Source organism: Onychomys torridus, chromosome 7 (assembly GCF_903995425.1).
Source record: "Onychomys torridus chromosome 7, mOncTor1.1, whole genome shotgun sequence".
Lineage (NCBI taxonomy): Eukaryota > Metazoa > Chordata > Mammalia > Rodentia > Cricetidae > Onychomys > Onychomys torridus.
In genome coordinates this window covers 115,977,308-116,000,180 of record NC_050449.1, presented here as the reverse complement: position 1 = coordinate 116,000,180, position 22,873 = coordinate 115,977,308, and the positions used below count along the sequence as shown (strand labels likewise).

At 44.8% G+C, this 22,873-nt stretch overlaps 1 protein-coding gene across 4 annotated transcripts in view; it reads right to left on the bottom strand.

The window, feature by feature from the left end:
• Positions 1–8,338: 8,338 nt before the first annotated feature.
• Positions 8,339–22,873, bottom strand: part of Lars2 (leucyl-tRNA synthetase 2, mitochondrial) — a 113,918-nt gene continuing 99,383 nt past the window's right edge. For all 4 annotated transcript variants that reach the window (XM_036192676.1, XM_036192678.1, XM_036192679.1 and 1 more), the window contains exons 17-21: positions 21,939–22,108; positions 17,078–17,155; positions 15,891–16,002; positions 11,960–12,087; positions 8,339–10,231 (exon numbers count right to left, since the gene is read on the bottom strand). In XM_036192676.1, coding sequence (XP_036048569.1) covers positions 10,052–10,231; positions 11,960–12,087; positions 15,891–16,002; positions 17,078–17,155; positions 21,939–22,108 — 668 coding nt within the window. In that variant the 3' untranslated portion in view covers positions 8,339–10,051. The remainder of the gene's footprint in view (positions 10,232–11,959; positions 12,088–15,890; positions 16,003–17,077; positions 17,156–21,938; positions 22,109–22,873) is intronic.

The window sequence follows — 22,873 nt, the reverse complement described above, 5'->3', positions numbered from 1 at the left end:
TACACTGTTATAGACCTAGCGTAGAGCTGTGCTGAGTCAGTGCCTTTGGGTGGTCCCAATCTGGGGAATTCTACAGCTGGCCCCTGTAGAGAGCTACAAGGTGCCTGTTGCCCCCAGCAACTTTGACCTAGGATTTCTAAAACAGTAGTCTAAGCTCATTGGCTGACCTATAACTCATAGAGATCCTCCTGAGTGCTGAGACAAAAGGCTATGAACCATCACACCTGGCTTCTGACCTGACTTTTCTTATAGAACATTCCAGGTAAAATTACAAAAGAGAGCTGGAGAAATAGCTTGGTGGTTAAGAACACAGATTGCTCTTACAGAAGATCCCAGTTAAACCACCAGCATCCCCATGGTGATTCACAACCATCTGTAAGTCCAGTTTCAGGGGATCTTCAGACTTCCATTGGCACAGACAAAACACTCACTCATACACAAATAATTATGGAAGGTCTACACAGTGAGTTCCAGGAGAGCCAAGGCTACAGAGAGAGAGACCCTGTCTCAAAAATAAAAAATAATTGTCAAAGGTAAATGAAACACGGTGTACCTTCATCTCAGTATTTAGGAGGTAAAGCAGAAGGACCAGAAGTGGAGATTAGGGTGGATGCAAGTGAGACCCTGTCTTAAAGAAAGTGAGAAAAGAGAGGAGGGATGCAAAGAGAGGTCCTTGTAACCGCTGAAAAGGAATTAAGAATTGAGACAAATCATGGGGGAGTTTTATTATAGGACAAAAGTGCCCACTCAGGAGTAAGTGCACACTTTTTAAGAGAAGGTCACTGCCCCCAGGACTTTGGATAGCTCATCTGGGAGAGAATTATTTAGGAGTTCAAGCAAGAAAAAAAAAAAAAAGACAGGGAATTCCAGGAGTGGATCTGGGTTATCTGGAATGAGGTTTTTACTTCCTTTTTCTGTTTTATACAGTTTTCTGGATGTGTTATGGTGTCAGGTACATGTACATGATGAGAGCAGGCAATTCTGCAAGGTAGATATGGAATGCCACTGTGATGAAGCAAATGACAGTTGGTGATCTTCTTGGTTGGCTATATTGATCCTAACTGCTCTTGGATGGTCCTGCCAGCTATATGGATACCAAAAAGTCAAGCAGTGTGACTTTTCCCCCTATGGGCTGAAGTCTAACTTACCTCAGAAAGTCATTCTTTCTCATTTGTGTATGAGGTGATACTCAGGAAATGGAGGGATGTAGCTTCAAGCTAAGGAGGACAACTGCTGGCCAGAAAACACTTCGTGCTGGTGGCTCACCACACCCTGACTTGGATTCATGGCCTCAAGCAGTATGAGAGAATGGCTGTTTATTTTTAAATCATCCAGTTTGTAGTACTCTTTCAAGGCAGCCTTAGAAAAAAAGAATACAAATTCCTAGCCCAGTAGCCAGTTGATTCATGGCAATGTTTTAGCTCTGCTAAATTTAACCAATCTCAGTATGAGTGTTCAGAGCCCCAGAAGACAGAGCTGGGGACAGGACAGCATTTCACTTCCAAGCATTTATCCAGCATCTCCTCAGGACTGCATCTGCCACCACAGCCTGGCAGATTGCTGCTGCCCCGTGGCATACCCAGATAACAGAAGCAGATACACATCAAACTGCTGAGTGGATGAGGTGTCACTCCCTGGCTGTGTCAAGGAAGAAAGGATATACTTCTCAGGGACAACAAGAAGGAGAAACAAGGCATGGCTGAGGAGCATACAGTTGAGGAAGAACTCTGTGGAGGTGACATTTAGACCTACAGCATGTAGGGACAAACAAAGACGAGCCAAGGCAGGTGGGAGTGGTATCAGCAAGTATGTGGTTCAATTGTGTGCCTGCAGGGAGGGGGTTCCAGGTTCTTGTGTCGCCAGATAAAAGATTATACATTGACATAACTGTAACAGAAACAGACATTTCAGGGAGGAACAGGCTGGAGCAGAGAGTTTGTTGTTGTTGTTGTTGTTGTTGTTTTACTCTTTACTCTTTTGGGGGCCTGCCACCCAGCTCCCAAGTAAACACAAGGTTTACTCTTTCTTATGAATACCTGGCCTTAACTTGGCTTATTTCTAGCAAGCTTTTCTTAACTTAAATTATCCCATCTACCTCTTGCCTCTGGACTTTTAATTATCTCTATTTTCTATACCTTTCTTACTCCATGGCTGGCTGTAGCTGGGTGGTTGACCCCTGGTGTCCTCTTCCTTTTCTTGCTCCTTCTCTTCTCTGATTTCTACTCCCATTTATTCTCTCTGCCTGCCAGCCCTTATTTTTTCTCCTGCCTTGCTATTGGTCATTTAGCTCTTTATTATACCATCAGGTGTTTTAGACAGGCACAGAATTAAACAAATGCAACATAAGAGAATACAATACATCTTTGCATCATTAAACAAATGTTCCACAGAATAAACAAATGTAACACATCTTAAAATAATATTCCACAACACAGTCAGTAGCTCAAACAACCCCATTGAACAGTTGGGTTCTCATGTAATAGAACATGTCCCTTTTGGCTCATAGGTATAGTGTGGGCTTCTCCTCCGATGCTGTATCTGTGCATGATCTGTGCATGTCATTGTACAAACAACTGCATGCATTACAGGTCTCATTAGAATTTTAATTCTCTATCCAAAGGAGAGAGTTTTAGTAGTATCCAGGTCACCTTCAGAACTCAGGGTTTGAGCCTATAGACAGAACTAACTACCCTCAGAGGTAAGGGTCAGATCCAGCCACTCTCAGATGATGGGAACACCTGCATACAAAAAATACTGCAGGAGTACTGTTCTATTGGAACACATTGGGGATACGGGGAGCAGTCTGTTCCATCATCCCTCAGGCCCTGGACTTGGCACTTATGCTGTGGATATCACTATGTATAAATAAAACACTGACTGGCCAGTAGCCAGGCAGGAAGTATAGGCAGGACTAACAGAGAGGAGAACTGAGAAAACAAGAAGAGAGAAGGGGACACTGCGAGCAGCCACCAGGACAAGGAAGATGTAAGGTACCAGTAAGCCACAAGCCACGTGGTAAAGTATAGATTAATAAAAATGGGCTGAATATAAGAGTAAGAGCTAGACAATGGTAGGCCTGAGCTAATGGCCAAGCAGTTTAAATAATATAAGCGTCTGTATGTTTATTTTATAAGTGGGCTGGGCTGTCGGACCAACAGGGCTTGGCGAGGGCTGGAGAGAAGGTCTCCAACTACACACTTACCTCACAGCTGTGACTCTATTAATTCTCAAGAGTTAACTGCCCTTCCACACCAGGAACATGGTGAGAGGTGCATTTCTTTGAGAAACAAAACCCAATCACCATATACCTTCCCCCAAAGCAGGTCTTTTGCCGTGTGTCATTATGTGATCTGTATGTGGTGTGCTATATAGGAAGGGGGATTGGGGGAATGTATGTGGTATTTTTCTCTCTCTCTCTCTCTCTCTCTCTCTCTCTCTCTCTCTCTCTCTCTGTGTGTGTGTGTGTGTGTGTGTGTGTGTGTGTCTGGTGTGGAGGGCTGTGTGTTTATATGAGACATGTATGATTAGATGTATATGGTGTGTTCATATGTGGTTTGGAATATACAATGTGTAGGTGGTGCTGTGTATATGAGTGTGGTATGCCACATGTATGTATTGGAGTGCAATGAGGACTAGAACACATAGAGGCATTCAAAGAAGTGAACCACTTCTACCTTGCCCCTTCTGAAGTAGAAATCTGAAAGATTTCCCAGTTTTCCTGAAGGGTGTCTCCATACCTTTCAAAAGTCCTAGCACTCAACATTACTATCTCCACAGACCAGTATGTGGGTCTCATGAAAGACAGGAAGTGGGAGGACTGGGGACCAAAGAGCAGACCCTTGGTGCCAAGGTCATCACAAAGAACGTCTATGTCACACATCTCTGTGGGATAGAGAGTGGGGTCTAAGCCAGAGGGGAGGGTGGGTAGTCCAGTTTGGCAGACACCAAAGGACTCTGATTATACAGTTATTTCAGACCACACTCAGCAGCTCTCACAGATTTAGACATTTGGTACATGGCTGTCACGACTCAGGAGGTGTTGGTTAAGCAGTGTCAGCAGATCCTTTAGGTATTTACAAGATAACTAAAGACGTGGATGAACAAGACTTAGACAATTAAGAATGGTCATGTGGTAGGACTGGGGTCTCCCCCTCCTGTGCAGCACTGTTGCTGGAGCAGTAGTCCAGCCCCAGGAAACTGGCTGATCTCTGTATGACTGGATTCTTGCCAAGAGGAAGTAGGCAAAAGGGCCACATGCAATTTGAGATCTAGTTCTCAATCTATCTCCTTCTGGCTCCCCACTTCTCTGTAGGCCACTGGAATATCTTTGCCAACCTCAAAAGCCAGAGGTTACAGATGGTAGCTGCTAGGACTCCACACCCTCTAGCATGCTGGAATTCATAAAATGGAGGCCCTCACCCCATTCCCTCCTCCAGAGAGTTAGACTGACAGGAGTGATGTTTGCTGTGTGAGATGATACTGGAGTAAGTATTGGCTCATATGTGTGTGTGTGTGTGTGTGTGTGTGTGTGTGTGTGTGTGTGTGTGATGTGTAGGTAAGTACAGCTGTCCTCAGAGGCCACAAGACAGCACTGGATCCCCTGGAGCTGAAGTTACAGGTAGTTGTGAGTCATTTGACATGAGTGCTGGGAATTGAACACAGGTTAACTCCAAGAGCAGCAAGCTCTTTCAACCACAGAGCCATCTCTCTAGTCCACAGAGGCCAACATTTTGAACTTGAGGATGACTGACTAACAATGGAGGCATGAACATAGTGCTAGGTGTTAGTGCAGCTAAGGACTCATGGGTACTAATGCAGTAACCAGGAGCTAATGACTAACTGATACCTAAACTAAGCTATTTCCTGGAAACAATATTTACTGACAACTAACTTGATCACTAATGATGGGGACACTGGGTGATACTTATGCTCCCAGTGCTCAGCTCAGCCTGTTTGCGACCTTTACTATGGTGGGATGTTCTGCCCAGTGCTACTTGACAAATCCCTCTGGCCTTTTCTAGTGGAAAGGACTTGCCTTTATCTTTAAGGAGTGGCATCACCCACTGTAGCCTGCCTCTTTCCAGTGCAGTGCCACCAACACTTCTTACCCCAACACACCCTTCTCAATATGCCTGTGAAAGGGGATCCCTCTCTTAGGAACCAGTCTCCTGATTCTGGGGCAGGCCATGCTTTAGGAATCCCAGATACACTCTTCAGTGTCTGTGGAAAGGATGTCCTAGAGAAATTTCTAGAAGCACTGCTAGCAAACCCCATCCAACTTTTCCAATTCCCCCTTTCACAGACTTTTCTCAGTAGCATATGCAGCCAAGCCAGGGTGACTTCCTGATGTCTGAGTCCTAGCAACAGTGCCCAGGGGAAACTCACTCAGTCTGGCAGGGGTAATGACTCCTCAGACTGTGAGTCTGTGTTCAGCTAGGTTGTTTATCCACAGTGACCAACTTTCTCAGTCACAGGTTGAGAAATGTATACTCGACAAGCCCTGGGGTAGCATGGGGACATGACAGAATCTAGACATCAGGCATACCTTGAGAAATCCAGGTGCAGGGCTGGCTCTAATAAAGCACTGGAACAGAGCTGGAACACGGCTCTGCCCTCTTCTCTGTATGGTCTTGAGCAAGGCCCCTTATGTGATTACTGCTGCTGCTGTTGGCAGAGTTCACAGCCCACAGCACCTTGACACTAAGTGCTTGTTGGCTAAGTTGTGCTCTTCCAGAGGTTGAACAAAAACTGGAATTCAGGTTTAGGGTGTGAGGGTTAGGGAGGTGAGTCATAGGTGTTGAGTTCCAGCAGGGCTGGCCTCATCCCTGAGGGGTGATCATTGTTCCTGTACCTACCTTTCTTCTCCAAGGGTCTAGACGAGGGTGAGGGTCAACTCTGGGAGGTCACTGGCCTCAGATGTAGATCTGAGGCCTTTGTCTCAGGCCTGTGCTGCCCTCAGCTGTCCTGTGAGGGTCATGCCCACCCACTATACTCCAGGGCAATCCCCCTTGGTCACTGCTGGTCATCTCAGATTCCATTTTTCAAACTCATCAACCTGGATACGAGCCTGCAGCTGCCCACAAAGCAAGCAGCTCTTTTCTGTTTGCTTTCTCACTGGCCTCCCTCCACCTTCTCATGAGCTTCAGGGTGTGACTGATTTCCACTCAGAAGCACTTCCACTCATGCTCCTGAAGCAGCACCAAGCTTCTGCAAAAGGTGCTGTAACTGGGATATTTGTGGAGTGGAGTTCAAGATAACTCACCATACTATTGTCTCAAGCTATGGGAATAGGTCTTGGCACAGGCTTTCTCTGATCTCATCTACAGTCTTGATTGCTAGCAGATGGTCAGAAGGGCCTTGCTCACTAGGGAAACAGGAGCACCTTCTACAAGATCCTAAGTTTAGCCTGGGAGAAAACTCCTTCAGACCTAGTACCTAGGCCAATGCTGACTTCAAGTTCTGCTGTGACTCTTTGGATTCAGTTCCACACAAAGGAAGAAACATTCCCTAACTGTACCCATATTCCCAGAGAGCTGGATACCCTGACTCAGAAGAAAAAGTACTGCAAGGGGCCAGGCTCCTGATTCATGTGTATCTTTACAACATCATACTGTTGTTTTTCTTCACTTAGTATCCTAGAAGGATTCAGACATACCATCTTCCTGCCTAAGCTCCCCAGTGCTGGGATTATAGGTATACACCACCACACGGGGCTGACATTACACATACTGATATCTTTCTATTTTTGAAATACTTGATGACCAAAAAAATAAGGAAGTACAAAATCATAAACAGAAGAAAAGGCCTTATCAAATGATTTGAGGGGCTGGAGAGATAGCTCAGTATTTAAAAGAACTTGCTGCTCTTAGAGTGGACTCAGGTTCAGTTCCCAGCAGGGTGGCTCACAATCTCCTCTAACTCTAGTTCCAGGGGATCCAACCTCCTCCTCTGGATTCTACAGCTACCTGCAGGCATATGGCATACAAACAGACAAGCTGGCACACACACATACACATAAATACAAATTTAAAATTATGGTGATGCATGTCTAGAATCCCAGTACTCAGGAGGATGAGGCAGGAAGGAAGATCTGTCAGTTCCAGAACAGCTTGAGCTGTAGAGTGAGCCTGACTGAAAACAAATGGTTAGGATCACATTGTCTAGGGTATCTTGCTTTTAGTTATGAGACAATTTCCATGTTACAATTTAAAAAGCTGTCTTTAGTTGGCTGCCTTCTCTTCCACTGACTAGATGCTTGTATTTGTAAAGACCTGTTCTCTGCTGGGTGAGGACTACATGGGCAGTGTACCACCTCAATTAGTGTTTTAGTCTTGGGAGTCAATTTCATTTTCTTTGGCAGATGTGTACTCCGGCAGGATCCATGTAGGGCAAAATTCTTCTTGCTCACAAATTCTCTTCATCCACTTCTCCAAAAGGAATAACCCTCATCCACTTGGAGCCTTAATCTCCCAGGAGTTAGCAACCTTTATCCTAGCCCTACAGGACCAAGCCCAGGCTCCTGGCCTCTCACCAACCAACCATCTGCCCCAGTGGAGCAGATACAACTGCTGTAATTTCCCGGACTTCTGAGAAGGCTGGCACTTCATCATGCCACACATCAATCAAGACAGGCATTTAGGTGAAGGCCCAGTGACACAGTAGGACAGCATTAAGAGAAGCCAGATGTGAGTTTACACCCTGCCACTTCCACATACTAGCTTTGAAAACTAGGCAAATTACTGAGCCTCTGAGCCTGTTGTGGTTTTTGTTTGTTTGTTTGTTTGTTTGTTTGTTTGTTTTTGCTTTGTTTTGTTTCATATTCATGAAGAATAATTCCTACCCTCCAGGGTTTTGTGGAAATTGAGATAATGAGTTTCTGACTCAGATCACACCCCACCCCATGCACTCACACACATGGAGCAATTTTCTGTCCAATTGTTCCATCATATCTACTGTCTCCTAGGAAGTACCAATGAGCTCATGTTTCCAAGTTGTATCTTCTTGGAGAGAATGTTCTCCAACGCCGAGTGTGTCAGCCCAGCAGCCTACAGACTTTACTAGTCGACTGCGTTGCCCAACAAAGGACTTCTTACCCTTAGTTCATCAAGGCCACTGATCTCATTCCTGGAGAACACAAAACAGCCACAAGCCCTTACCTTAACTTCACATGCTCCTGTGTGTCATGGGACCATCACCTGTATCAGCTTGGGGATCCTCTTAAAACACTTCTCCAGAATCTGCCTTCCCTTCTGGTCCCAATCTCTCCCAACACTACTTCCTCATGGTACTGGGCCAAACTCATACCAGGTTGTTAAGATGAAAATGAAGGAGAAAGGACTGGGCAGAAATCATTCATTAATTCATTAACATTCATTAATCCAGTGTTTGCAAACCTTGATGTCTATTAGGATCACTGGTAGTTTTTCTTTGGGACAGGGTCTAATGTAGCCAAAAATAGCTTTAAACCCATGATCCTCATGTCTCTCACATGCTGGGATTACAAGTGTGCTACCACATAGTTTCTTTGACAGAGTTGCTTTGTCTTTTTGTGTTGGGGATGAGACATAGGACATTGCCATGTTAGGCTCACACTCTGCCACTGAACTATACCCTCAGCAGCCTCACTTATAAACATTTTAAAATCTTTTATGATGGCTATAATTAAACTATAATTTCTAGGTGTGGAGACCAGGCACAGTATCAAGCTCAAGACCCTGTGCATGAGCCTTTATTGCTCATGGGCCAGGATGAGCACTGTCTGTATAGAGTGTGCGTTCAAGGTGACAGACCATAGGTATTCCAGGGAAGTGTCACAGAGCCAGAGCCTGTGATGGTGGAGGACACTGGTCTGCTCCCAATTAACCCTTAGAACTGGAATATGGGGCTGTTCCAAGATCATAGATATGTCTCAAAGTAATACATGTTTATAACACTAAAAGGCATCTGAATGGTAGGAAATAATGACAGCCACCTCTGGGTGACATCAGATTACAGATATAGAGCTTCAGCATTCTAAGATGGCTAGTTTCTTCTTTCCTCCCCACAACTAAGTATTAAGCCCTTGCTTAGATCATGTCTGTAAGAGCACTTTACTAATGACTCTCATAAAATCAGCTTTGTCTAATTTACTGGTGAGCTGGCTCCACTCCTGGCTGTCTCCTAAACAGCTAAATTATAGCAGCTTGGACACAGTAGGTTAACACCCAGGAAGCAACAACTCTACTCCTCTCTGATGAACTTTGCTTTTGCTAGAGACACTCTTGGGGCCAAACTGATGACAAGTGATATCACTATCTAAGGCCCAAGTGAGCCATCTGGGGTTCAAACCCCTGCTGGTCTGTGATGGGGCTCTGGTGGGGCTTAGAACAGTTTCACTCACCACAGAGCACACTCTACACACTGAAACAATGGTAATGACTAGTCCTTGTGTTCAGGTTCAGAAGTGGAGTCCTATCCCAGAATATGCACATCAATCTCAGAACAGGCCATCAAGCTGGAGTGGAGGAGACCTGTGTGACACAGGTGACATGTGCTGGAGACATATGCAGAACAATCTGTAGAGGTGCCAGAGTCCATGTCCAGTTCTACAAGTGAGACACTGAGCATATATTGAAGGGTTTTATCTATCCTGTAGGTCAAAAGCCCAGTCAGCACCATCTGTACACCTGACCTTTGTGAGGCTCTTGAGCCTAAATGGCTCCTCTAGTCTACATGACGCCCTGAGAGGTACCTGACAGCACCTGAGGTGGGTACAAAAGCTCCTGGCTACCTGCTAGCCTTGCTTTTCTCCTTGCCCCCACCCAGTGGCATCTCTGGTAGCTTCATACCCTGAGTGGCAGTGAAGGGTCATGGGACAATGAAATGAATTTTCTCCCCTTGTTCCTCTTTGTCCACATCCATTCTCATCCAAGTTCAGGCCTCAGCACACGGGTCCCTGCTGACTCCAGTCTGTCCTGGCACAGAAGCCAATGCCCCTGATGTTTGTCTTTTCTCTTTTCTTAAGCTAACATTCCTTGATCTGGGCAGAAAAGGAGGGTCCTTGAAGCCTTGGTCACTCCTGCACCAGGAAATTGATGAGGGCAGTCCTAGGGGAGAGGAATGCCTTCTTGATGCTTCTCCCCTGCAGTAGCCTGATGCCCAGCTCACTCTTGAGAACAAGTTCACGGACTTTGTCTTGGTCCAGAGCAACTTGCTGTGGCACAGAGATCTTGCCATAGGCTTTGTTGTTGATCTGAGAGGGAAAAGAGCAGAGAGTGAGGAGAGTCCACAGGGAGGCAGGCTGTGAGGGTGCTCCAACTCCTGGGCTAAGTACTCTTTCTAAACATGGGCTTCCTGTGGTCTAGGTCTGGTGCAAACACACTGGGGCCAGGCTTCTGGCCAGGCTTCAGAGGATACGCTGCTTCTCATCTCCAGGGTGGATGTAATGCTGGCACTTAACACAATACATGTTCCTTTTGTTTATTCTTTTCCTTCTTTTATGCTTTTCTACCTCTCTGGGCTTTAAGCTCCATGAGGATAGGGACCCTGTTGTCCCAATGAATTTTTTGTTTTTGTCGAGACAAAGTCTTATCATAAATCCCTGGATAATAGCAAACTTACAGTGGTCCTCCTGCCTCAGATTCTCAAGTGCTGAGATCAGAGTAAACTACTGTGCCTGGCTTTTGTTTGATTTTGCATCCCTACAACCTAGCCCATGCCTGGCCTAGAGTCAGGACAGACCTGGATGAGGTAAGTCACTTCTTTGAGCGTGTGTTCTTAACTAAGAATGGTGTAGCCTCTGATAAGCAAGTAAAATCACATTTGGATGTAAATGACCTAGTTCCACTCCATCTGCCATCCAGAGGATCAGGTAAAAAGCCTATTCTGGTCTCTTCACCTTTTGCCACTTAAGCCATTAACAGACGTCCCTAGAAAAGTGTCTCATATTAAACAAATGGAATCTGCATAGAGGAGAACCTACAAGGGTCTAGTTTTTGCATAAAAGGGTTAAGGGAAAAACAAAACAAAATGAACTACTCTTGCAGGGCCTGGTGGCACAAGCCTGTAATTCTGGATACCTTGGAGGCTGAGGCAACAGGGCCAAAGTTCAAGGCCAGCCTGAGTTACAGATCAAGCTCAAGGTCAGTTTGGGCAATTTTCTGAGACCCTGTCTTAAAGTAAAAGGTAAGAAGAGAGCTGGGATGCAGCTTAACAAGACACCATTTGCCTAGAATGCCTCGGGCTCTAGGTTCAACCTCAGAACCTAAAACAAAAACAAAAACCAAAACCTTGAACCTTGAACTTCCGCTCCTACATTACTCTTATCTATTGAAAACGACCCAGTTTACCCCCCAAAAAATTAGTAAATAAAAGGGGAAAAAGTTTTATGTAACTTTACTGAAATATGTTTGCCAGAGGCATCTTTTTTTTTTTTTTTAACTTTATTTTAAGTAAGTGGGTGGTTTGCCTGCATATATATCTCTGCACTACATGCATGCCTGGAACCAGTGGAGGCTAGAAGACAGCAGCAGAGCCCCTGGAACTGTAGTTACAGATGGTTGTGAGCTACCACGTGTGTGCTAGAAATCAAACTCAGGTCCTCTGGAAGCTCCCGAGCCATTTCTCCAGCCCAACGGAAGTATTCTTTACTGACAGATGTTTGTTACCTTCCATGTATGCCCCCCACCCCAACCCACCCCTTTAACCCTACCCAGGTGCTCCTAACTGCAGCTGGAAGACACTGGCACCAGTAAGGCTGATGGGGCTGGTATTTCCCCTTTCTGGTCCTTCCAGGCCCTGAGGGTGGAAGCTTACATGCTTCTGGGATCTAGTGAAGGAACAGGGAAGGGAACACAGACCTCTGTGCTGTGGGCTTGGTCAAATGGAAGGGCTGGCTTGGGGGCTGGGTTGATAGATCACTGGTAGGAGAGGGATAGTCTGTAGACCACAGTCTAGCTCTATGGCTGTGGGTGGCACTCACCAGAATGGCCATCTGCACCATATCCGGCGGCTGAAGGAACTGTGAGTCCACAGTGGGCCAGGCCTGAAGCATCACACCAGTATCCCAGGCATAATGGTCACAGAGCTTGCTTGGTACTAGCGCCAGGCCTGCAACACAAAGGCACAGAAGATCAGGCCACTCTGAACACACAGGGGGTTCATGAACAGGGTGCCCTGGCTTAGAGCCTTTTGAGGAAACTAGTGATGCCATAACATGAGTTTTCCATAAGGTTGTGGACTGGCCACTCTAAGTAGTGATAATACTTTCTGTTTTGTTGGCTTCTGTCTTGGGTTCTTGTGCCAGTATTAGAGATTTCTTATAAATTTTAAAACCTTCTCCTATTAGACACTCTTATGACTACACGGCTGATCAGTGGGGTAGAAGTGAAGATTGCTTAGGGCCTGAGGATCAAGTGGTGTGCTGGTGCATAAGGAGGAGCTGACCTTTTCCCACAGCTGGCCTATGACCCATGTTTCAGGCAGACTTTCTATAAAAAGCAGGCAGAGATATGCAGATGGATGGACATGGTGCTCTGAAATTAGTGGAAAAGCAAGGCTGCCAGTGTTCTGGGGTTACCCCTTTCCTTGGGAAGGAATGCCTTCCTGAGATCTGGCCCCAAGTACAGGCTGTCCTCACAGCTTTTCCTGCCATGAGTATCTTGGCCTTTGGTCTCAAAATCTTGTCCCCAGTCCTTTTTCACATAAGTGCACTGGACAGAGGGATGTTCTCAGCCCTCCTGGGAACTCTCTCATCCTCATATTCTAGCCTCATAGGCTCCCTCTCAGGACTGGACCCTTGGCTGAGGGTAGGCCACATGAAGGTGGTAAGGTATAAACCCTCTCCAGTCTTCCTCCAGAGACAGGGCTAGGAATGGAACCCACAGCCTCAAGCATGCTAAGTGTATGCTCCACTGCTGATTTGTACCTCAAGATCCCTCCTTTCTTTCTTTTTTTAAAAATAGTTGCTGGGTAGTGGTGGCATACACCTTTAATCCCAGCACTTGGGAGGCAGAGCCAGGTGGATCTCTGTGAGTTCGAGACCAGCCTGGGCTACCAAGTGAGTTCCAGGAAAGGTGCAAAGCTACACAGAGAAACCCTGTCTCGGGGAAAAAAAAAGTTTATTTCTATTTTATATGCATTGGTGGTTTTGCCTTCAAATATGTTTGTGAGGGTTTCTGAGCCTCTGGAACTGGAGTCACAGACAGTTATGAACTTTCACGTGGTTTCTGGAAATTGAACCCAGGTCCTCTGGAAGAGCAGTCGGTGCTCTTAACCACTGAACCATCTCTCCAGCCTGTCTCCTCTTTTAAAACACTGTTTTATAGGTTTTCCACAAGAAGCAGTCATTGCTTGTGTACATACATATGTATGTACAAATTACAGTTGTGCTGGTGATGAACACCAGGCCTAAGCAAGTACTCTGCCACCCAGCAACACTCGTAGCCTTTCATAATTTGAAAATGTATTTAAGTATAGAGTTTTTCCATACTGTGAAATCAGTTCAAGAATTTTCTTCTGGTTTCTTTGAAAGGTTTCATCCCTCCAGCCATTTAACTTTCAAATTTAGTAGTAATCTATTTTGTTTATAATATAAAGAAACTACCTTCAAAATCACAAAGTAAACTTTCCAAACCCAGGTTGTTTGCATAAAGTATTCTTCCCTATTGATTTGTAGGTTTTCCTTCAAAATATTATTATACTGGGATTGGTTTGGTACCATTAGCTTCAGATATTCAAAGTTTATATATGCAAGGAGGTAGAAATCCAGGGTCAGAATATGAATCAACACATACTGCTTCCTTTACTAAAAAGCCATGGATGCAGCTCAGTGAGGAAATGAAGAAATGTTTGTTAGCATGAACACTGTTCTGAGTCTGACACCAGCATTGCAAATACATGTGTGCATGCATGTGCACACACACACAGAATCAGCCTTATTCTTCTTTATGCCCACCCCAAGCTCCCCTTCTTCTCACCAACTGCAACTAAGTCTTTAAGTAAGCCTGAGTTGTGGCTAAGCCACTGAGTAGTGCTGATGCATTCTATTCTACTGGCATCTGCCATGCTTGATTCTCTGGTATATTCATTCATTGCAGCTTTTAAGTTTTCCTATCTGACACTCTGGTGACCCTGTATTGTCAGTTACTAGCAGAGAAGTGAAGGCTCCCTACAGCCCAAGTACAGGACATGACCTCCCCCTGGTGCCCAGCTGGTCCTGGTCTGAGCTGTTGTACTTCTCAATGGTCTTAATGGCCTTTTGGCAAATGTAGAAAATATTCCAACTTCTTCCTTCTCTAAAAGTGAGACGGAGGTCACAGAAAACAGATAATCATGTCTTTATTTGCTGAGCTGGTGGTGGCTTGTCCTGTGACCTAGATGTAGTGGGAAGGTTTCCAAAACCTCTGTATGAAAGTCATACAGGATGCCTAGGAGAAGAAAGGGACTTGGATGAAAATGTTCTGGACAGAAGCTGTCATACATTCCACTGAAAAAAAAAAACAAGGAAGCCCAGACTTCCTGGTGTAATCAGGATACTTATTTATAGGTACAGTGCCTCACCAGGCTTTCCCTGGATGATGTGGCTTGGCTGCGGGGGTGGGGTGGTGAGGGTGGTGGTGTGGAGCTCAAAACCCTGCATATGAGCAGGTTTTTGCCACTTGGCTCTTTTAAGTGAAAATACCCAATATGTGCATAGCAAGTACAACACAGACAAGGTGACAGATCAACGGGGTAAGTCTGAATGCAGGAGGAAAGTACCAGAGCTCTGGTATGCAGGGCTATCATGCAGGGCCAGCTGCACCCCTTCCATCCCCACCTTTGGAGAGCTGACCTTCTTGCAGAAAACAAAACTAAACCTCTCCATCTCTTCCAGAGCACAGGCTGCCAGGCTGCTTTGGTGGCCCACAGTGATTGCTGGGAAGTTAATGTGGTAGTCATGGTTTCTGTGGAAGGCAGACCTCTCCTTGTGGCATTATTGGGCCTGTCTCTGCCCTCATCTCCCCATCCTTGTCTGTGCTAGCTAATTCCACTGAGTATGCCAGGAGGGCCTGGGTCTGTGCTGACCGCAGCCCTGGCAATTTAAAGAAAATGCACAGGAAGCAAGGCCACTTCATGTTGACCTTTCCCAGAGAAATGAATTCGCTCACATGCTTTGAAAAGAACAACATCCACATTGCATCAGAGGCTGGGTGTGGCTCAGTGATAGAGCATGCACTTAGCATGCACAAAGCTGGACTCAATTTCTAACAGCAGAAACTAACAACAGCAACAACAACAACAACAAAAAAAAAAAAAATACAAAAAACGAAGACTGTCAGAAGGCCTGGTGGGATGAAGACTTGGTGTCTGGATGAACATTTGTGGAACTGGCTTGGATACCAAAACAGATAAAATCTGAACTTAACTCATTAGTTCACAGTGAAGACAGGTCAGGGATGAGCGGGTAAAAGCACTTGTCAAGCAAGTTTGTTGATCTGAGTTTGGATGCCCAGAACCAATGTAAAAGTTGGACACAGGAGCCTAAGCATCTGTAGTCCAAGAGTGCTGCTATGGCGAGACAGAAAGTGGAGACAGGAGCATCTCTAGTGGCTCTTGGGCCAGGTAACATGACTTACACAGTGATTAATACCCCATCTCAAAACAAGGTAGAAAGATGAGGATTGACACCCAAGGTTGTCCTCTAACCTCCACACACATTCACAGCATATACATGCCCACACCTACAACAAAGCGCACATGCACGCATACACACACACACACACACACACACACACACACACACACACACACTGACAGCAGCTGAACCCTCAAGAGATGAACAACACTCTGATCAAGACATCTGCTGAGCTACAAATAGGCTTGGGCAAATGCTAGTCCATAGTAACTAGTTAGACAAGGACCCTTTTACATACCTGCCCAGAGTTCTGAGGTTATGTGAGGAGCCATGGGGGCAGCCATCACCAGCAGGGCACACAGAGCATCCTCAAACTCGGGGCTGTGGAGAACCACTCTCTGAGAGGCTTGCTAAGGGAAAGGAAGGAACATTTAAGACAGAGGTACAAAATAAGAAGGAGTAAGGCAGGCCATGAATGAAATGGAATACAGTGGCTCAGCAGGTGGGAGAAATATTCTTCATTACCTCCTTCCTTAGGCCAAAGGATCCCTTACAGAACCACATACTCAGTGCTCACAACTGCCCTTCAAGGGCAGGATTTGTACCTCATCTGACAGAGGAAGAGGCCAAGCCTCATCGAGGGGGGAAAATCTGCTCTGGGAACAAAGTCAAAACTTGTAAGCACTCTGCAAGGTTTCCTGTGTGTTGGGGCCCAGGGAAAAATGCAGAGAACTGTCTCCTAAGATTTTCCACTGTGGAATACCAGGGTGTGGCTCCTCTCTATCCACCAATTATTGACAAATTCTTCCCTTGTCAAGAAAAACTGGAGTCACATGTAGCAAAAAGATGAGTGGCACTGAAATTGGTGGCTCTTTTTGTCAATGGGAGTAACAACTTTGCTCTATCTAGGTTAAGCAAATACAAACATTAACAATGCCACAATGCCAAGGAAACAGCCTGATACATTCAGGCAGTAGTGGATGAAGGTTAGAACAGAGAGAGGCCTAAGCCTGGCCCTGGCTTTGCAACTACTCATTCAGACATGGCATCTAACCTCCTGGGCCTCCATGCCCTCTTACAAAAGACTGGAAATAAAAAGGCTTTAAGCTGGGGGCAGAAGCAGGAAGACCATCTCAAACGCCAGCCTTGGCTACATAGTAAGACCCTGTCTCAGAAAAAGTAAATGGCTTTGCTCAGATAACCTTTAAAACCCTGGGGTTGGAGAGATGGCTGAGAGATTAAGAGCATAGGCTGTTCTTCCAGAGGTCCTGAGTTCAAGTCCTAGCAACCACATGGTAGCTTTCAACCATCTATAATGAGATCTGATGCCCTCTTCTGGTGTGCAGGCATGCATGCCGACAGAACACTGTATACATAATAAATAAATAAATCTTTAAAAAACAAAAAACCTTAAGTAGTATGATAGAATTGTGTCCATGAAAGAAATGTTCCCAACGTTTTCACCCTCCCTCCTCAGCTACTTACCAAGAGGGCACTGCTGAGTCCCATCAGCTGAGAAACTGCAGAATTCAGAGCAAAGTCCTCTGTGAAATGGGTGGTTACCTGTTGGTAAAAAAAAATTGATTTTTTTTTTTACTCACTTTCTTCAGAAATTCTTTTTAGCTTTCCAGAAGAAAAGTGAATAATTTAAAAAAAGCTAACCAAATATAACAAAAGATACTTATAAATATATTTACTATCTTGAATAATGACTAGATTTCATGAGCTCAAAGGCTTTTAAATTCAAAGTCAATGCTGTTTCTACTGCTTATGACTGACTGTCTTTCTTTCCACATTTGAGACAATGTTGCTTCCTACAATTAAGAAGACAGCGCAGGCTGCTTGAACAGGAGACAGGAGCTGCTGACCAGCAGCATAAAGACAACAGTGGATAAATACATGAGAGGCAGGTGATGCAGATCAGGGTAAATCACTCATCTAGCAAGAGTGAGGCCTGCAGTTGGATTCCCCACCACTGGGAAAAGAAAAGAAGAGAAGAGAAGAGAAGAGAAGAGAAGAGAAGAGAAGAGAAGAGAAGAGAAGAGAAGAGAAGAGAAGAGAAAAGGACACACCTTTAAGATGTCAAGAGTTTATAGCTGTTGAAACAATTCATCAATTAGCTGACCTATGCTCCAGAAAGAAAATGCATGGTATGAGAGCAACTACTTAGCAGCACTCAGATCCTTAGATTACCTTGGTGACTCCTTCTACACAGAGAACAGAAATAAAGTGGAAGAAATGCCATTAGATGAGTGTGCTAGAACCAGAGCCCCTCATTCAGGTCATGAAAACAAACAAAAATCCTGCCATGTCATTAATGTCATCTGAGCTACAGTTCAGGCAAGAAGTGGCCTTGGACGACTTCACAGGCTTGAATCAGCACCTTTCCCTTTTTAGTTCAGGGAATGGAACCCAGGCCCTGGCACAGCCTACCACCAACCTACACCTACCCCTAAATTAGCAAGTGAAAAAAAATTAGCCTAAGAAGAATTAGGGTTATCAGATATTCATTAAAAATAACCTTGGCCAGCCGGTGGTGGCACATGCCTTTAATCTCAGCACTCAAGAGGCAGAGCCAGGCTGTGAGTTCAGGGCCAGCCTGGTCCATAGAGCAAGATCCAGGACAGGCACCACAAAATATAAAGAGAAACCTTTGTCTGCTGTGGATATCGCTCTGTGTAAATAAAGTTCTGATTGGCCAGTGGCCAGGCAGCAAGTATAGCCGGGACAAGAGAGTAGAGAATTCTGGGAAGTAGAAGACTGGAGAGAGACACCGCCAGCCGCTGCCATGGAAAGCAACATGTAAAGACACTGGTAAGCCACAAGCCATGTGGCAAAGTATAGACTAACAGAAATGGGTTAATTTAAGATAGAAAAGGTAGATAACAAGCAGACTGCCATGGCCATACAGTTTGTAAACAATGTAAGTTTCTGTGTGCTTTCTTGGTTGGGTCTGAGCGACTATGGGACTGGCGGGTAAGAGAGATTTTTCCTGACTGGGCCAGGCAGGAAAACTCTAACTACATTTGTCTCAAAAAACAAACAAACAAAAATCTCATATTTGGGGAAATTAACCTAAGACAAGTGCTTTGGACACTGTGTACCGAAGTAACCAAGTGGAAGAACTCCTGATAAGTACAAGGTGCTGTGGATATTGCTCTGTGTAAATAAAGTTCTGATTGGCCAGTGGCCAGGCAGGAAGTATAGGCAGGACAAGAGAGGAGAGAATTGTGGGAAGTAGGAGACTGGGGAGAGACACCGCCAGCCGCCACCATGAGAAGCAACATGTAAAGACACTGGTAAGCCACAGGCCATGTGGCAAAGTATAGACTAACAGAAATGGGTTAATTTAAGATAAAAGAAGTAGATAACAAAAAGCCTGCCATGGCCATACAGTTTGTAAACAATGTAAGTTTCTGTGTGCTTTCTTGGTTGGGTCTGAGCGACTGTGGGACTGGCGGGTAAGAGAGATTTGTCCTGACTGGGCCAGACAGAAAAACTCCAACTACAATTGGCGCCCAACGTGGGGCAAGAATTTCCACCTAAAACCTAAGAAAAAAGATTCTAAGACGGAGCTAAAAACAGCTTCCTAATTGTCTCTCTCAAGTTAGCAGCAGCCTGCCGGTTTGAGCTACTATGGCGGGTTCCTGGCGTGTGCGTCTGACCTGCAGTGTGGCGGGAATGAGGAATCTACAAGCAACACTTTACTCTGCTGCGTGGTAGATTTAGCCTTTGCTAGTTTAAAAAAAAAAAAAAATTCTGGGCTATGTACTGCTTTGACAGAACTGCTTCTGATAGTTGATGGTACACATGGCTCCAGACCCAGAGCTGGCAGTAAACTGTACCACCGCCATTTTGGGAAGCTGAGGTGGGCGGAGTCAGCAGCCACAGCGGCGTTTCAGTCTTACAAAGATGGATATTACCCAGAGAATCTGGTTTATGTTGTCTTTGGGATTTTTAACTACAAAAAAAGATTTGATTGTAAAAGCTGTTGAGTTAAACAAATATGTGAATTTTAAAGGTACCTTGACTTCAAAATTTGGATATAAGGATATGTTGCTTTGGAAAAGAGTCTCTGCTTTTGTTTCCACAGAAAGCCAGAGGCTGTGGATTTGTTCCAGATTAAGATATATCAGGTTTGATCAGCCAAGACCACCTGAAAGGTCTCTGATGACACCATGGCCCAGATGATCCAACATCCAGAATGGTTTCAAGGCAACTGGCTCAGAGGTTCACCCTAATGGACTACTCTATAACCCTAAAATTTTCTTTGTGTCCCTATAAGATACAGCGCCCCCCTTCCAGCAGGAAGTAGTAAGAGAAACTATGCCCACATTCCCAAAATTATCAAGCTGGCTTTGGAGATGTAATTGGCTCACTCCTTCTCTAAACCCAGACATATTGCTAAAAGAAATGGTTAAGAGATTCTTATGTCCCAAATCAGAAGAGCCCTCTGGTGTGGGACAGAGAAAAACCAATATTTTTCTTTAAAGCAGGCTGATTATAAATGAGATCTCTTTCTAAAGAAGAAAGGGGGATATGATATAGATATAATAGGATGAAAGGGTAGACTAAGGAACTTACTTTTAAAGAGCAACAACTTGTTTAAAATGTCTTACACTGGTATAGATTTTAGTCTATTGATACAAACTTAGTTAATTTTGTTATACTATGTATATATTTCTACTCTTGTTTAAGGTATTATGTTTGTATAGCTCATTTAAAATTGTAATGGATAATTAAAAATAGATTAATAATTAATCATCTAGGATAATCATACTTGTAGCCATGTTAGTTAAGTCTTCTAGGTATACAAAGAGATATTTCAGATAGATAGGTAATCTTCAAATACTTCAAAGACCTTCAGAATATGGCATTTAAAATGTTTTTAAAATTTAGACTTTCTGGACAGTGAGACACAATTGCTCCTGACAGCACCAATTTGATCCCGAGAGAATGTTGGGCTTCTAAGACATTTCCATTCGGAAGTTTGTCTTCTTAGCACAAAATGGCCTACTGGGCAAAGAACTGCCCTTGCCTCAACTGCTGACAGTACAAATGCTGTCCTTTCTGGACAAGCGGGACACAATGAAAGCGACCACCATACTTTGCCAAGACAGGGTAAGATGGTCTTTCAGAATTCCTGCTTCTGAAAATGGTCTGTCAGATACTCTAGGCCTGTAGCCAATTTGAATGCACCAACGATACTGAGAAATATTAGGTGACTGTCCAGGCTGCCAGCTGTCTCTGTCTACTCTTGCAAGACTCCCGAAAAATGCTTGCATCCTTCTCCCGGTTCTCAGGTAATATTATATCCTTCTGAGGTCTTTGATATGGTTGAAGACTAGATGGTTATAATTTCCTCAGTTATGATAAAAAATAAGTTAGATATAAAACCTTAGACTCACAAATATAAGATAGATAGGATATCTTCTTTAATATTGTAACTGTAATTCTTGCTTGATAATTGTTTTGTTATATGTAATTTTACTATGTAAAAGTTAAAACCTTCCTTTAAAAAAAAAAGAAAAGGGGAAGTGCTGTGGATATTGCTCTGTGTAAATAAAGTTCTGATTGGCCAGTGGCCAGGCAGGAAGTATAGGCAGGACAAGAGAGGAGAGAATTGTGGGAAGTAGGAGACTGGGGAGAGACACCGCCAGCCGCCACCATGAGAAGCAACATGTAAAGACACTGGTAAGCCACAGGCCATGTGGCAAAGTATAGACTAACAGAAATGGGTTAATTTAAGATAAAAGAAGTAGATAACAAAAAGCCTGCCACGGCCATACAGTTTGTAAACAATGTAAGTTTCTGTGTGCTTTCTTGGTTGGGTCTGAGCGACTGTGGGACTGGCGGGTAAGAGAGATTTGTCCTGACTGGGCCAGACAGAAAAACTCCAACTACAACAAGGGAGCTGGGATCCCAATCTGTGCTCAGTTCCTCATTAGCTTTAGGCTTTTAAGCCAGACATCTGACCTGTCTGGGTCTTAAACTCATGTATAAAATGAAAAAGTTTCTTTCAGTTCTGCACCCCTGTTAATACAATGTGCAATGTTTCATCAGAGATTGGTTCCTCCAGTAGGTCAAGTCCAGAGACACAAGAAATAGGTGGCTTCCTGAGGTCTAGGTGGAAGAAGGTGATGAGGGATTTTTTGAGAGCATCTCTTTCCATTAGGAAGTCTCAGTAAACAGCCAAAACAATGACAGAAATTAATCAAGGCAACAGGGCACCTCCCAAAGAAAGAAGGTCCACTGTGGCCCTCAGGACATGAAGGCTGCATAGACCATTGGGCAAAGGCTCCCTTGGAGTGAGAGACACAACTGCCCCCAGACTGTGGCTTCTGACCTGAGTTATGACTGAGTTTTTGTATTCCCAGAGGCTTCGGGCTTTGGTTTTCTCCTTGTTGTTCAATAGCTGAGGTTGGGGGACTGACCCAGAAGTCCTTGCCTCAATGAATCGTGTTGTCAGGGACCACAGCCGCTGTTGCCATCTCAGCACTCCAGGAAGTGCATCGGCTGCAATTTGTGGCAATCAAAAAGAGTTAGAAAGAGCACAGATAAGGAGTGAGAAAAGCCCCATCTTTCCAGAGTCCTCCCTAACCCCTTTTGGTCAGCTGCTCAGCAGCTGCCACCTGCCCGGGATGAGCATCAGCATACTCACTACCTTCTGGGTCAGCAAGCTTACTCTGACAGACATGCCTTGGGGTCAACAAAGTGCTTAAGTCATACGCCAATACTAATGAAGCTGGGATCTCATGAGCACAGGTAACAGGGGCAATGGCTGCACAACATGCTTGGGAACAGCCTTATGGCACTGTGTGAGGTCAGCTAACAACCCTGCCAGATATGTGTGTTATGTATTCCAAACATGTTCACCAAGTCTAGTAGTTAGACAGTAGTTGTTCTGACCTGGGGAAGCAGAACAGCCCACTTGGTGATCCTGGGTCATACAGCTTACCAAATAAGTGTGAGTGCAGATGCCTGAACCCATGGCCACTGGGTTGGGTATTCTCAAGAGTAAGGACACAGCAGGGACAGCTGGAGGCTTGTGAGAAGCAGATATGGGGACTTGATCATGTAGAAAGGAGAAAGCTGAGCTAGTGCCTACACTGTTCTGCACGTCCTGCCTTTGTTACTTCAAGGCAGTTTGTTCGGACTGGTATCTGTCACCACTGTCCAGACCCACTGCCATAAGATGTAGTGAGAAAAGCAGCCAATCCTGAGATAAAACAGACTCCTTCCACAGGTGCTGGCTTTCACTTCCCACACCCACTTCCATGC